Source organism: Balaenoptera borealis (assembly GCF_965194805.1).
Source record: "Balaenoptera borealis genome assembly, chromosome: 1".
Taxonomy (NCBI): domain Eukaryota; kingdom Metazoa; phylum Chordata; class Mammalia; order Artiodactyla; family Balaenopteridae; genus Balaenoptera; species Balaenoptera borealis.
Genome location: NC_138860.1, coordinates 162,463,515 through 162,480,350, shown reverse-complemented (window position 1 = coordinate 162,480,350; position 16,836 = coordinate 162,463,515). Strand labels below are relative to the sequence as shown.

Genomic DNA, 16,836 nt, shown 5'->3' with positions numbered 1-16,836 from the left:
GTGACTCACGGGCCTAGTTGCTCCGCGGCATGTGGGATCTTCCCAGACCAGGGCTTGAACCCGTGTCCCCTGCATTGGCAGGCAGATTCTCAACCACTGTGTCACCAGGGAAGCCCCTAAATGTTGGATATTTAACGAAATTTAAAACATGGTTCTTGACTCCAAAGAACTAAAGTTCAGATAGAGAAATGGGATTTACATGTAAAGATATCTAGCAATAGATTTTATATGTTCAGTGCCAAGTAAATTAAATAAACACAGGCATCCAGAGATGGCTGGGATAGCCAGAAAGGTGTAAAGGAAGAAGTGGACTTCAGCTGGACCTTGTAAGGAGGCTCTAAATTAGATAAAACAAGAAGAGGAGGGTAGATATTTCAGTAGGGAGAAATAGGTGAACAAAGGCAAGAATGTGCAAGGTATGTTTGGAAACTGAGGTCAGAATGGTTGCAGTTGAGTCATGCAGGGGAGAGTCTAAAGATAAAGTTGGAAGAGTAGATAGATTGTAAATTTCTTCAGGTTAGGGACCATGTCTTATCTTTATCTCTTCCAACCACCTAACACATAGTGAATAAAAACTGGAATTGAATTTCAGAGGGTTGTAGTGGACAGTAGAAACAAAGGACTTGGGCTTGAGCCTCTGGCCATCTGAGAGCCACTAAAGGATTTTGAATAGAGGGGTAATACGAGCAAAGTGGTGATTTAGAAAGACTTGTTGAAATAGGCTGGCTGTACTACCTGCCACGGCCTCAGCTATCAACTGTTAGCATCAAATCTGTATCCTCAATTCTGCCTGCTCTTCTGAACTCTAGACCTAAGGTTCCAACTGTCTGCAGGAAGGGCCTGCTGACATCTCATTATGTTTCTTCTACTTTACTCAACCTATCCTCACCCAGTCTGTGCCACCTGTTTTACTTATCTCCAGGTACCACTCCTCCCAGTTGCTGTGACTGGAAACTTTTTTTTTTTTTTTTTTTTTTTTGTGGCTGCGCTGGGTCTTCGTTGCTGTGCATGGGCTTTCTCTAGTTGCGGCGAGCGGAGTCTACTCTTCGTTGTGGTGCGCGGGCTTCTCGTTGCGGTGGGTTCTCTTGTTGCGGAGCACAGGCTCTAGGGCACACGGGCTCCAGTAGTTGTGGCACGTGGGCTCAGTAGCTGTGGCTCGCGGGCTCTAGGGCGCGCGGGCTCCAGTAGTTGTGGTGCGTGGGCTCAGTAGCTGTGGCTCGCCGGCTCTAGACACAGGCTCAGTAGTTGTAGTGCACGGGCTTAGTTGCTCCGCAGCATGTGGGATCTTCCCGGACCAGGGATCGAACGCATGTCCCTTGCATTGGTAGGTGGATTCTTAACCACTGCACCACCAGGGAAGTCCCTGTGACTGGAAACTTTAGAATTATCTTGAACTCTCCCTTTCCTTAACATCTAGTCAGTAGTTAAGGGCTATTGTTTCTTCCTCTACATTGGAGTGGGGATCTGGCTGCCCCTGCCCTATTCATGCTCTTAGATTTCTTTCTTGGTCTGTCACACACGGTAGGCCTCTAATTGCTTCTACATCTTAGTGTGTCTCTGCTGCAGCCTGGCCTTCCGTCCAATGCCAGATTAAGCTTTGCAAAACACCCTCTGGTTCAGAAAATTACAGTGGTATCCTTTTATCTACTGAATTAAGTAGATGCTCCTCATTCCTGCTCTCTGGAGTGATGTGGTCTCAGGTGACCTTGTTAGCTTCCCTTCTCATTACATGGCTTAACTGTATGCTTTGTGTAGCCACACCATTCCTTCCAATGTATCCTGTGTACTCACATATCACCAAGTCACTGCTTGTGCTTATTCTTCACTCTGGAATTCCTTAACCTCTTTTTGGGCTGCCAAAATCATACTTGTCACCCAAGGTTTACTTCAAATACCACACCTTTCATGAACTCTTCTCCTATCCATCTGTCAGAATTAATCAGCTTTGTTTATCAGCATGATTTTGTGCAGCTTGTATCTGGTGTGCTATTTGCGTGGTGTTATTGTTAATTATTTATTTACATATTGGTCTCCGCCACTAGATTGACCTCATGTGGTCAAGGAACAGGCCAATTCCAACTTTCTATATATTTATTTCCCTTTTTGTCAGCTCAGGTATCTCATTATTTATTTATTTATTTAAAAGATTTATTTTTTATTTATTTATTTTATTTATTTTTGGCTGTGTCGGGTCTTAGTTGTGGCGTGTGGGCTCTTCGTTGTGGTGAGCGGGCTTCTCTCTACTTGTGGCGTGTGGGTTTTTCTCTTCTCTAGTTCAGGCGCGCAGGCTCCAGGGCGTGTGGGCTCTGTAGTTTGCGGCACGCAGGCTCTAGTTGAGGCGCGCGAGCTCAGTAGTTGCGGTGCGCAGGCTTAGTTGCCCCGCGGCATGTGGGATCTTAGTTCCCTGACCAGGGATTGAACCCACATCCCCTGCGTTGTAAGGCGGATTCTTAACCACTGGACCACCAGGCAAGTCCCAGGTATCTCATTTTTAGATTTTCAGGTGGTTGGTGCTTCTTGGGCTTCTTGAACCACTTGTCATTTTTCTGTGGCCCTCAGGGAAACAAGCAGAGGCTCTTCTCTCTTTGCTTTTTTAATGATTCATGATGCTGTGTTGGGCTATGTTGGAATAGAACACAGAACTGTGTGCCTCAAATGCAGGCTTTCATTCCGACCCCAGGCCTATCCTCAAAATGCTCCAAGTAGAGTAGGACAGATGGACAAGCAAACTGTGATACCTTGAAATAGGCACAAGAGGGAGATCACTCAACTAGTGTATATAAGGGATGGAGGAGGTGACAGCTGAGTTGAATGCTGAAGAATGAGTAGTCAAGGAAATGGGGGAGCTATCTTCCATGCAGAGAGAACAGTAAATGCAAAGCATGGAAGGGTGAGAGCACATGCCTCATTTGGGCAAAACTGTACATTCGGCAAGGCTGGAAGTTAGAGTTTTTATGAAAGGGTGGAGAGGGAAGAGTGGCCACATCATATGGGGCCTTAGGTCCCAAGCTAAAAAGTTCAAATGTTATCCTGAATGCAGGCATCAGGCTTTAGAATCCAGTAGAGCTGGGTTCAGACTTACCTTGTAATCTCCAGCAAGTTACTTAGCCTCTGTGGGCTTTATCTTTCCTGTAAAATAATGCCTCTCAGGGTTGTTGAGCATTGGAAACAATATATGTAAGGTACTTGGCATATAAGTAGAGACTCGATAAATGTTATCTGTTAATATTATTAGGATAAGGATTCACTGCAGGATTTTAGTGTGGGCAACATTGTCCATAGTGCCGGCAGCACTGAGGAGGGTGGTGTCTTAGTCAGTTTGGGCTGCTGTAACAAAACCATAGACTCAGTGACTTAAACAGCAGACATTGATTTCTCACACTTCTGAAGGTGGGGAAGTCCATGGTCAAGGCACCTACAGGTTTGGTGTCTCGTGAGGGCCTCTTCCTGGTTCATAGACAGCTAGCCGTCTTCTTGCTGCACCCTCACGTGGTGGAGTGGGAATGAGAGAGCTCTCTGGGGTCCCTTTTGTAAGGATACTAATTCCATTTATGAGAGCTCCACCCTCATGCCCTAATCACCTCCCAAAGGCTTCAAACTCCTACTTCTGTCACATTGGGGATAAGACTTCAACATATGAATTTCAGGAGGACACAGACATTCAGGCCATAACAGATAGATTATAGCAGGGAAACCTATTAGAAGCAGAGAGGGAGACAAGAAGAGTTCATTTTTAGACAAGTTGAGCTTGAAATGAGCATGAAATTTTTAGGAGTCAGTTGGACATATGAGAGTGGTGTTTAGGATAAAGGCCTGAGCTGAAGATACGGATTGGGAATTGTCAGTGTACAGGTTACAGTTGAAACTGTGGAAGTAGATTAAATCATTCTGGGAGAATGTAGAGAACAGGTATTATTTACTTTTTTTTGAAATCTATAGGTTTTTTTTTTTTCTCCATGCCATAGTGTACATAACACCAAAAATTTTGCATGCGATTTTAGGTGGTTTATGACTCCCCCCAACCCCGCAAATCCATTTATGGACCCTTAGGCCCATGGATATCTTTTTTTTAAATATTTATTTATTTATTTTTAGCTGTGTTGGGTCTTCGTTTCTGTGCGAGGGCTTTCTCTAGTTGCGGCGAGCGGGGGCCACCCTTCATTGCGGTGCACGGGCCTCTCACTATCGCGGCCTCTCTTGTTGCGGAGCACAGGCTCCAGATGCACAGGCTCAGTAGTTGTGGCTCACGGGCCCAGTTGCTCCATGGCATGTGGGATCTTCCCAGACCAGGGCTCGAACCCGTGTCCCCTGCATTGGCAGGCAGATTCTCAACCACTGCGCCACCAGGGAAGCCCAGGCCCATGGATATCTTAAGAAGCTGTAATACAGAATAAAAAGGAAAGAGGGCTAAGAATGAGTAAACATTTAAGGGGTGAACAGAAGAGAGGGAACAGTTAAAGGGGAAGGAGGGAAACCAGGGTAGAATGAAGTCTCAGAATCAAGAGGGAGAGTGGGTTTAAAAAGTAAAGGAATGGTCACCAGTGTCTTCTGGGTTGGCAGTTAGGTGACTGTGGGGAGGGCAGTTTCAGTGAATTGGTGGGGCTGGAAGCCAGGTCACATGGCGGAGCAGGAGGTGCAGAAGTAGAGACAGTGAACACTGTCATCGCACTGTTCCGGAGCCGAGGGGAAAGGAGAGGAGTCGTTAAAGATATACAAGCTAGGGGATGATGGTTGGATTAAATTCTCAAGGAGAAGGGAAGATATAGGATCCAGATTTCAGAGGGAAGGACTTGCCTAGGTAACAAGGAGGGACATCTCTGCCAATGAAACTAAAAGAAAATTAGGGTAGGTATTGGTAGCTCGGTGTCCTATAGTGGTCTTAATAAAGTTAGAAGCAAGTAGTAAATCCCTCTAATTAAGCAACCCTCACATGATTAATTGGTGCCTCAATATGTTCAATCTAAGAATTTCGCAGTGGCCTGTTGGGTTCTTCGTGGTCAGTTCATAGCCTTTGGTGGGGCTGAGCTTACAAGAAGCATCTAAAAGAATATCACCTTTCCTGTGATTGACTGTTTTCTTCTTACATAAGGGTACCTTCTTAAAATTCTATCTCCAGTGTTAGGTAGAAAGATCTTCACTGGGCCTGGAATTAAATGAAGGATTTATGTATAGGGAATCAAACCTAAAACTTATTAAAAACTTTCAAAGTCTGAGCTGTTTGGAGTGTTCTGAAGGTCTCTGTAATAAAGTTGCTCTTTGGCTTCCCTAATGAATTTCCTTGCTGATATTAAGATCTTAAACTCCAGGCACTGCAGTATCCTCTTATCCTGATGCTTAAGTCAGGAGAGAACATTCATGTAATTGATTGGTCTGCAACAAAGGATCCTAAAAGAGGATCCTCCGGCTTTGGGGCAAGGTTGTTCTATAAAACCCTTTCCTGAGGAACTTACAGCTTGGCTCTAAGCAGGCTAGCTGCTCTTGGGAAGGACTTGTAATCATGCTGCTTTTAGTGATTACTTTCAGAATTAGTACTTGGACCTCTTCCCTCTGAATTGAAAGTCAGTTTTTTAGCTATTCGAAGCATGACTGATATGAGGCCATCTGGTTTCCCTAGTGCATTATCCCCAAGGGAGGGCTCGGTAGGTGAACAGCATAACTGTGGGTAGTAAAATTTAAAAGACTCAGTCGTGTTAATCGCATCTTCAGGTCTAAAAGAAATGAGGCAGTGGACTGAACTCTTATAAGTGACTTGGTTTTGATTTCATTCTGTGTGTTTCTTTAGCCAGTCTTCTAATCATATATTGGCCAATCAAGAATGTTTATTTATTACCTATAAAAGTCCAGTCCAGGGAATTCCCTGGTGGTCCAGTGGTTAGGGCTCGGGGCTTGCACTGCTGGAGCCCGGGTTCGATCCCTGGTAGGGGAAATAAGATCCCACAAGCTGCGTGGTGCGGCCAAAAAAAAAAACAAAAAAAACGTCTAGTCCAATATGTAAAAACTCAGATACACCAGTAAGTATCACCTGTTTGCTGGGACATGCAAACATAATGGAAAAACAGTATTAAAGCTAACTAAAAGTTCTGCCCACCACATTTTCACCAATGCCAGGTCCACTCTGCTTTGCTCTATTTATTACCCTTATAACCAAGAATAGTCTGTTTCTAATTTTACAAAGTTCTCACTCTGAAGACACAGGTTTTCTTTATAGAATTTCTTTTATTATAAAAGTAATATGGGTTTGCTATAATAGGTTAAACAATACATAGATGGAAAAGAAAAAGTTAACAGATTTCCTTTTAAACCAGCCAATATTTTAAAGAGGTGGAATTCATGTGATTTCTTTTTAGTCCACTGCCTCAGTTCTTTTAGACCTGAAGATGCGATTAACACAATTGAGTCTTCTTTATTTTCTACCCATAGTTACTCTGTTAACCTACCAAGCCCTCCCATGGGGATAATGCACTAGGGAAACCAGATGTTTTCTCATCAGTCATGCTTCCAGTAGCTAAAAAGCTGACTTTCAGTTCAGGTAAGGGGAAGGATTTATTTTAGTCTTATAATGAAGAGCTTTAGATGTTAGAAGCTATGGGACATGCAGAAAAGTAAAGCATGATCTCTTTCCTCAAGGAGTTAATGATCTCATTGATGAGTAAGAATGAGCATATTAAAAGATCAGAATTTATATAATTATTTAAGTATGGATTGAGTGATTAGCATAGTAAGTACCATAAAAATTTGGAGAACAAAGAGACTATTGAGAAATGGAATTGTCAGGAAAGGCTGCCAGAGTAATTTTTCTCAAACACAAATCTCACCGTGTCATTCTTCTATTTAAAATCTTTCAATACTTTCCCTTACCTTCCCCTTACCAGTTTCTTGGTGATAAAGTTCGGACTCCTTAGCTTGTCATGAAAGGCCGTGATTTGACCCATGCCATTCTATCCAGTTTTAAGTGTCACCACTACCTATTACATGTCCTGTCTTTCAACCATCCTTAATTCTGTGCAGTTGTCTGAACATGAGCTCCTTCTTATCTCCGTGACTTGGCACTAGGTAGAACTTCATGTAGTAGCTTTGTCCCTTCTCTTTCTGGCTAACTTGTACTCATTTTTTAAGGTTTAGTTAGTCACCCACCTGGAAACGTTCACTAACCTCCCATGGGTCCCTCCTCTACTCAGACAGGCTTAGCCATTTCTCTTACGATCTTGAGCGCTCTGTGCTTACCTCTGTTAGCAGCACTTGTCAAGCTGCATTGAAGTTATTTCTCCTTTCTGCTAGACTGTCTCCTTTCTGCTAGACTTTTAAAGGTAGGGACTGTGACTTTGTGTAACACAGGGTATTCCAAGCAGCTAGCTCCTTAATAAGGACTTATGCAAAGAATAAATGAGTGAAAGAATGAGCTGAATTTTAAAGAATAAAAGGAGGAGTCAAGTAGCATTTGGAGAGGTGGAGAGGAAGAAAGTAGCTTGCCATGAAGAGAAAACAAATGTCAGTGATTTAGATGAGATTGTAGCTGCAAGCTGATTCTGATTCAGTCTGCAGATGATACAGGCTTGGAAAGGATGATGAAGAGGTCAGATAACTGAATCAGCATCTAAAGAAGATCAAAAGATCAAAATATGTTGGAATGACAGTTGTCAAATCTAATAAAAATTCTGGCTTCAAATACTTGCAGGACTCTATGAAGTGAAAATTAGATAAGACTTAAAAAAAATCCCAACAGTTCCAAGTGAGAGCCAATAGGTAGAATTTAGAAGGATGCAGATTGACATGTTATGGAACTATTAAGTTAGTATGTGTTGCTTTATGAGGTAGTGAATTCTCTATTATCTTAAGTTTTAAGAGTCAATAATATTGTAGATGTATGCAAGATTTGGACAGACCTTTCAACTCTGAACATATGATTCTTTGTTGTTGAGGGGATTTGTGAATCAGCAGGGAATTAGACTAGATCCATTCTAATTCCTATGTTCTGTGGTCTGTAATAGGAAGAGATCACTGTTCCTTGCAAATTAAGCAGGAAAGGAAGAGGTAGAGGTAAGGTTAGAGACAGATGAAGCAGCACTTGCTGGATGGCTATAGATTCAGAAAAATAAGAAGATAGTGCATCCACCTGGAAGTGGAGAGAAAGCCTTAGCATTGTTTGAAACGGTACCTGTGTGGCTTTTACTTGGGAGTCAGTAAGAAGGAATAACTGTGGCAGTAGGGAGAGAAAACCTAATTGAAGTTTATGTGAATTACTAGTGAGCCAGAGTTACATAATTCTGCTACTTTCTTCTGAAATTTCTCTGAGTTGGAGAAGAAGTGGAGGAGTCAAGCCATGGTAGTCATTCAGGTTTGGGGATTGTCCTGGTGAACATACTAGTAGAAGGTTAGGCAGGTGAGACTCCCTGGGGTATTAGTGACTGCAGCTTTGAATTGCTTAACCATGTTGCCTAGCACAGACTGGGATCATCTTAGGTGTTCTTAATAAACAGGGTAAAATAAGAAGGGAGTGATTGAAGGTTGAGAATGATGAGGAGGTATGAAAGATTGATAAAGATGACTGCTAAATAGGTATGTTTGGAGAAGGAATGAGGCTCAGGAAGTGGCATGGTGGTGGCTGGCTGTGAATTGGAGATGAAGGTCAGTGGAGCCAAGCAGGCTCACATGCATTGTCCACACATACGCTGAAGTAATTTGAGGATGATGCCGTAGGATACCCTCGGAGATAGTAAATGTGAACCAAGTTGTTAAGAGAAGTTAACGTAGATTTGCCACGTGGAGGGGGCAGGCAGCAGGGAATGGTCGATGACAGAAAGGATGATTTGAACAAGATGGTATAGTGGAGGGCAAGGGCTTCAAATAAGTAGAAAAGGAACGGAGCTGATGAATCAGTGGTCTGGAGGTGGTGTTGTGGGAGAAGGTGAGTCCTCCGTAGGATCAGGCCTCTGTGGTGCAGTCATTGTCAACTGTTGACAGTCATGTTTCTGTTAAAGAGGTGAACAAAATTGAGAATGAAAGACAATTTGCCTACAAAAAAGGTGGGGCTCTGTAAGACTTGGGAGAAGGGAGGGAGGGAGGAGGTGTGCGGGGCAGGGCATAGTGGGCAGCTCTGAGAGTTTGGTTGGTGAGGCTGGGGAGGAAGCTGGAGTGAGGGAGTACTGGGGAGGAGGGGGTGGGAGGAGAGCATTGATCAAGAGGACCGGTGTGTGGAGGGTGAGATGTAACCCTGCACTATAGGCGTCCCGAACGCCAAGGGCACTCCACCCCTTCTGTTGGGGGTTTTCACAGCTTTGGCTTTTTGGAGCTTGCTGGGGGCAGGGGAAGCAGGGAATCACTGTGCTCCCCGGAGAATTACGGTGCGAAGGAGACTTTGCCATGACAAGATTCTTGAGGCACATGATTCTGTCTAATGCGTAAAGTGACAACATGGTAAGGACAGAAGAGGAAGTTCAGACAGACTGAACCTTCCCAACAACAAGACGCTGTCTCATAGTCCTGAGGAAACTGTCTCCACCGTCCCGGAGAATCTGGGTGTGGGCAAGGCAGTGTTTGGGGAACGTATTGCCGGGTAGCGCTAAGCCAGTGCCTTCTCCTTGTTTCCTCACAGATGAACGGGACCGTGTGCAGAAGAAGACGTTCACCAAGTGGGTCAACAAGCACCTGATGAAGGTAGGACCCCCTCATGGATGCCGCCCTGGCCCCTCTGGCTGCTCCTGATCTGGATCTGTCAGTCCCTTCTCTCAGTTCATGTTGCTGGCCATGTGCTCCAGTTGATGGGGATACACATGACTTTTTTTTTTTTTTTAATATCTAACATAGTCCGAATAACGCGGAAACTTCCACTGATCAGTTTCTTGGTGAAGACAGTAACACCTCCGTTACCTGAGGAGGCTGAGGGTGAGGATACCGTGGGGTGATTCCTGGGATTCCAAGAACACTTTGCACCAAACTTTACATACTATTTTGTAAGCCCCTTTCTTGTTTTAAATTTTTTAACCTGATTACTGTGGAAGGATGGGGCAGAGGGGATTTTGTTCTCTCTCTCTTAAAGTATGCAAATCTTGAATGATCAGTTTAATGAATTTTTTTCATATGTATATTCAGGTGTAACCCCCATGCAGTTTAAAATACAGAGCAAAATGGCTAGGGTTGGAGGGAGATCTTATTATTTTTTTTATATTATTATTTTTAAATAGAGGAAAACCCAAGGCAGAGGCATATTAAATACTCACCTAAGGATAAACAGTATGACTAATGTGGCAGTCAGATTTGAAAACAAAGTTTTTAAGTTACAATAATTACTCAACTCAAATAACTGTGAGTTATAATAATCACTGCTCTGGGAAAGATTACCAGTGACCTCTTAATTGCTGTATCTAGTAGCCTAGTTTTATCTTCTTCTCATTTGATTTCTCTGTAGCATTTGACAGTGTTGACTAACTCACTGCTCCCTTTGTTTTTTTTAAAATTTATTTTATTTTACTTTATTTATTTATGTATTTATTTTTGGCTGCGTTGGGTCTTCATTGCTGTGAGCGGGCTTTCTCTAGTTGTGGCGAGCGGGGGCTACTCTTCCTTGTGGTGTGCGGGCTTCTCATTGCTGTGGCTTCTCTTGTTGCAGAGCACAGGCTCCAAGGGCACGGGCTTCAGTAGTTGTGGCTCGTGGGCTCTAGAGCACAGGCTCAGTAGTTGTGGTGCGTGGGCTTAGTTGCTCCGCAGCATGTGGGATCTTCCTGGACCAGGGCTCGAACCCGTGTCCCCTGCATTGGCAGGCGGATTCTTAACCACTGCGCCACCAGGGAAGCCCTCACTGCTCCTTTAAAGCTCTCTTTTATGTTGCCTTCGAGGACACTGCTTTTTCCTCAGTTACCTCTTCCCTCCATGAATGCCTCTTTCACTGGCTTCTCTTCCTCTGTCTGAGTCCTCCATGTTGACGTTCCCTGGGTCCTAACCATTTTCTTGTTTTCTTCTCTGTATTCTTTGGCAGTCTCATTTGTGTTAGCCACGGGGATCATTCGGTTGCGTGGAATGCAAGGAATCATAAGTAGAAAGGGATACAGGGTGATCTCCAGAGTCTGGTGTCTGGATGCATCTGAGCTTTATGAAGACTAAACTTTATTGGGCAGTTACTCTCTCTTTCTCTTTTTATGAGGCCTTGTGTTTCTTCATTTTTATATCTTTATGTGTGTCTCCTACGTTTAGTTCTCTGCGTTCCTCCCGTTGCTTGTGTGTGAGCCATGGTGGCTGTCCCTCAAATGGTAATGTAAACCCCTGCAGCTACATGATTCTAAAGACACAAACACAAGCGATCTGGTTAGCTGAGGTTTTCTTCTCCTCCGTGGGTCAGTGGTCTGTCGATTTAGTTCAGTAAACTATGGCCGGGGAGGTGGTTATATAAATCAAACATGGCTCATTAGGGCCACTTGTTTAACTACAAATGAGGGCGATTTTCTAGCTACAAGATACAGATAAGGAGGTGATGATAGTGCCTTTTCCTGCATTCTTTCCTAAGCCCAGGACCTGTATCTCACAGTGTACTTGACACGGTCATCTGGATGTTATCCAGACATGTCCTATATTCAACACATCCCGAATTGCTCAGTATTTTCACTCATGTACCTAGCTGTCCAAGTTAGGAACCTAGAATCATACTATATTTAGTCCTGCCCATCATCTCTCCCTGTCACCAACTATAGTCAGTCACTTCGAACTCAGAAAGATGCTTGCATCTGGTTTCTCTTCTCCATCCCCATTACCTCTGTTCTAGTCCAGGACCTCTTCCTCTCTTGACCTGGCCATAATAGTTTCCTAATAAAGTTTTCTATAAGAACAAATGTAATGATAACGGTAGTAGTTTATTGAGTGCTTACTGTAAATCAGACTTCCTGTACTAAGTCTTTTACATGGATCATCTCATTTAATTCTTCACTGACCTTATGCTGTAGATTCTATTAATAGTCCCATTTTATCAGTGAGGTTCAGAGAGGTTAAATAACCTGTTCAAGGTCATACCACTAGAAAGAAGAAGAGCTAAAATACTAGAACTCAGGCAGCCTAAAGTCTAGCACCTGCACTCTTAACATCTGCAGTACTGACACTGGTCTGCCTACCTTTCCAGGCTCATAGTGTCATATTCCCCTCAGACCTTAAGCTCTTGCTGAACTGTTTGCCATGCTATTTATGACTCTGTATCTTCGCTCATGGGGCTCCCTCTGCGTGGATTACCTTCCCCAACTCTGTTCTGCCTGGACAACACCAACTTAACACCTCCTCAATAGATATTTTCCTGACTCTCCCACCTGGAATTGACTGGCCTTTCCTTTGTGCCCTCCCTGTATTCGTTATGTACTTCCGTTATAGCACCTGCAACATTCATCTTTCTGCCAGATTGTAACTTGAAGGTTGATGTTGTGTCCTATTTTTTTAGTCGGGACAAAATAGATAGGGAGAAAAAAACCTGCAATTTTCCTCTAATTTCTTCAACATTTACCAGTTAGTTGCCTCTAGTTTGGTGGCACATAACTCTGTCATGGTGCAGAGCCCTTCACAGCCTGTTTCCAACCAGGCATCGTCCCCTGCATAGCCTGTGCTGTAGCCGTACGAAACATCTCACTGCTTCCTAAACACTGTGTACTTTCATACCTCTTTGCTTATTCATTTCTCTCTCCCTTGAATGCATGTCTTGGCCTCCTCTGCCTGGCCATCACCCATTTACCCTTCAAGGCCCAGGTCCAGTATCCCCTTCCTGAGGCTCTGACCTCCATCCCTTGGACTAAATTAATTGCAGCTCCATCTCTGTGCCATACCACTTTGAAGAGATGGGCTTGTGTGTTCACACATCGGTGTCCTCTGCTCCTTGAGGGCTAGGACTTGTGCTACTGTCTCAGCCAAGTACTGCACCCGGAGCATGAGAAGTATCCAGTAAGGATTTGTTACCTTGAGTAAATAATAGCTCAATAGTCTTTTTAGCTTACAAAGCATATTCTAATCTGACTTGATCCTTACAGTAACCCTGAAGGAGGTAAAGGTATTTTATCCTTTCAGTTTTAACAATTGAGGAAAGTGAGAATTAGAAGAATGAAGTGACTTTCCCAAGGTCATATAGCTAGTGAAGGATGGAGCTAAAGAGCAGTCATGAGTCTTCTGGCCGGAATTACTTGCTGTTACTATTAAATATGCCCCCACCTTGCTCTGCTTTCATACCTCATCTCTTAACAATTGGAAGAACAGAATTCATCCTGCTTCAGGCTTGTCCCCCTAAACTTTGTAGTTGGATGCAAATGCTCTGGCTCCCTGCTCTTCACTTCTAGCTGATGTTGCCTGTTGAACCTCTGCCTCAGTGCTGTGTGATGACAGGAGGCCCAGGGAGGGAGAAACTAGACGAACACATCATAGCATTGTTAGAAATTGGAGGCCAGCCAGAGCTTTACTTAAATCCTTGGCAATTTTTCATCTTTTCTCAGGCCCCCAGCCTTACAGTTCCAATGGCATTTTCTCATCTTGGAATATTTCACGGAGATTCACTGCTCATCAGAATCATAGCTCCATGTTGGAATTCTTTGAACTTTGGGCTGAGAATTAGGGATCAAGATCTGTTTTTTGTAATTCAGGCATCCTTTGCTTTGCTCCGCAAGTACACGTGAACTACATTAGTGTTGCCATTGGCAAGTAGAATGATGTAAGATCAAAACAACCAAGTCCGTCAAGTTCTAGATTTAGTCGACCTAATGTCTTGGATTCCCAAATATCTCTTTAGGAAACAGTTTGTTCTTGCATAAGCAAATCAATTCCTCTTTATTAGCTGAGAACACTGTTGGTCCAATCATAAAAGAGATTTAAGGATGTAAGCATCTGAAATATATAATTAACCTAATTTTAGAACACAAGTCCTACAAATCGAAGAGTTCTGCTCATATGCCAGAACCATCAAAAATAAAAACTTAAGAGTTTTAAGTGAGATTTTATTTACATTATCCTTGATATGTCTCTGGATTCTTGTAGCTGATAAAGTATCCCAAAGAGAACTTCAAGAAAGGCTGAGATGATGAGACAGAACTGAGAGCATGAGCTCCTGAGAAAGAGGAGGAAGGCTTTCTCTGGTCGGTTTCTACTGACTGGGGACGTTAGTGGGTAGAAAGGAAGGAAAGCATTTAATCTAACAGATGGACTAGTTCTTTCCATCTTTAGTCATGTACACAGTGTAGAAGCAACTGGCCTTCCTGGAATTTTAGTTAAGAATTCCAGATAAACCAGCAAAAGTTTTTAACTCCAAAGTTTTACTAACGTTCTCAATTTTTCTCCGCCTGTTTGAGGCTCTCTAGCTGAACACAGGGTGGGAGAATGCTCTAATGGTTGCAGGCACCCTCTCCTGTGCAGCCTCTGTGCTGTGGCCACGTGAGATGGAGACTGGCAGTGGAGTGTAATTTAAGAGATTGATGGAGTCGTGCTGGTCAGATGCTGAGGAGAGGAGTGTTGCCTTTGTTGCCCAACTGTGACTGTGTGGTGGTGGTTTGTGACCATGCCTGCCTAGACCTGAGTTTTCAGGGCTTGATTTCACCCTGAATGCATCTCGACCCCCCACTGAAGGTTTTGGTTCTACATTTGGACTTGGATTCTCTACTCCCTGACCATTAGTGCCTGCCTATTAAGTAAAGATACCCTTGGTGGATTTTAGAATCCTCCTCATCCTCAGAGAATCTTTGTTAATCAGGGTTGGCTGTTACCACTGTCAGATTCCTTAAAACTTAAGGAACTCTCAAAACAGAGAGGCGATAGGATTCTCATCTGCAAAGAGCCTCACACTTTGCTCCCCCATCGCACTCTACTTACTCCAAAAGGGACTCTCAGCCCCCACTCTTATTCCCTGCGTTCGAGCACGGTTCTCTCCAGAGTGAAAAGTCTGTGACAACTGTTATCTGTGTTTTTTAGTATTGGGCTTTTCTGGAGGATAAATTTGGCCTTTGAATCAGTATGGAATTTTCCCTCTTACAGTTTAGAAATCTGTAAATTCAGAAATCCATCTGAAGCTACTAGGCTCACTCTTACTTTCCCTATATCTTTTAATAAGTGTAGATGAGAGTAAATGACAGACTCTTCTCTTTAAAACTTTCCCCTCTGACCTATATATTGCTCTTCAACATAATGTGGATCAAGGAAGTTGAGCCGCTTGTGTTTTAAGAGTCTTCGAGCAAAACTTTTCCAGATCGGGCTTTCTGCAGGTGTTAAAGAATACTACATGACAATCCTTGGTTCTTTTTTTGCAGGGGGGCTCTTATAATTTAATAATGTTGTTAATATGTTGTTTCTACCCTTCAAGCATCATGGAAGCCTTGTGAGGGGAAAGAGCCCTGAACTCAGAGTCAAGAGGCAGTGATCTGACACTTTCCAGCTAAATGGTCTTACAAAGTTATTTAACTTCTCTAGACAATGCTTTTCTCATCTGTAAACTGAGTATATTAGAGTTAAGTAATCTTTAAAGTCCCTTTGGGCTCAGATTCTGATTCCAAGCACTTAAGTGCAATTTATTCTCTTTGCTAAAGCCACTTAGAAATTGGGGGAAGCTGTTTATTTTTTCATAACTTCAAGCCAATCTTTTAAAAATTGGGAGAGCAGAGTTTTCCTTGGCTTACTAATGCATGGTGATTGGGGAGGATTGGCTTGGTCTCAAAATTTAGTCATTCATTAATTTTTTTTTTTTTTGGCTGTCTTGGGTCATTGTTACTGTGCGTGGGTTTTCTCCAGTTGTGGTGAGCGGGGGCTACTCTTTGTTGAGGTGCGCAGGCTTCTCATTATGGTGGCTTCTCTTGTTGCGGAGCATGGGCTCTAGGCGCGTGGGCTTCAGTAGTTGTGGCACACGGGCTCAGTAGTTGTGGCACACGGGCTTAGTTGCTCCCTGGCATGTGGGATCTTCCCGGACCAGGGCTCGAACCCGTGTCTCCTGCATTGGCAGGTGGATTCTTAACCACTGCACCATGAGGGAAGCCCCATACATTAATTTTTAAAAATAGCTATGTTGAGATTTAATTCACATATCACATAATTCACCCATTTAAAGTGTACATTTCAATGGCTTTTATTGTATTCACAGAGTTTCGCAGCCATCACCACAATCAATTTTAGAATATTTTCCTCATCCCCCAAAAGAAACCCCGTACCCTTTAATCATTATCCCTAACCAACCCTCATCCTCTCCCCCAGCCCTAGGCAACCACCAATCTACTATCGGTCTCTATAGATTTGCTGATTCTAGATATCTCATATAAATTGAATCATACAATACGTGGTTCTTTGTAAGTGCCTTCTTTCACATATCATAATATTTAGGCATTTGGATTTATTTTCACTTTTTGGCTATTGTGAACAATGAATGCTGCTATGAACATTCATACATGTACAAGTTTGTTTTTTTTTTTTTCTGGACATATGTTTTTAATTCTCTTGGATATATACCTAGGAGTGGAATTACTGAGTCGTATGGTAACTTGTGTTTAGCCTTTTGAGGAACTGTCAGACTGTTTTCCAAAGCAGCTGCATCCTTTTACATTCTCACTGGGAGTGTATGAGGGTTCCAGTTTCTCTATAGCCTCATCAACACTTATTATCTGTCTTTTTGATTATAGCCATCCTAGTGGTTGTGAAGTGGTATCTCCCTGTAGTTTGATTTACATTTTCCTTATTGCTAATGATATTGAGCATCTTTTCATGAGTTTGTTAGCCATTTGTACATATTCCTTGGAGATTTCTAAAGAACTAATTTTGATGGTGATTTTCACAGGGAGTACAAACAGGCAAGGACCTGGATAGTTGAAGTTTTCCACTCATCTTGTTTGTTAACAGAGCAGCATGATTATT

General features: G+C 43.1%; 1 protein-coding gene across 14 annotated transcripts in view; it reads left to right on the top strand.

The window, feature by feature from the left end:
• MACF1 (microtubule actin crosslinking factor 1) overlaps positions 1 to 16,836 on the top strand; it is a 346,247-nt gene that overhangs the window by 111,724 nt on the left and 217,687 nt on the right. For all 14 annotated transcript variants that reach the window (XM_082387379.1, XM_082387380.1, XM_082387378.1 and 11 more), the window contains exon 2: positions 9,593 to 9,654. In XM_082387379.1, the coding sequence (XP_082243505.1) occupies positions 9,593 to 9,654 (62 nt within the window). The remainder of the gene's footprint in view (positions 1 to 9,592; positions 9,655 to 16,836) is intronic.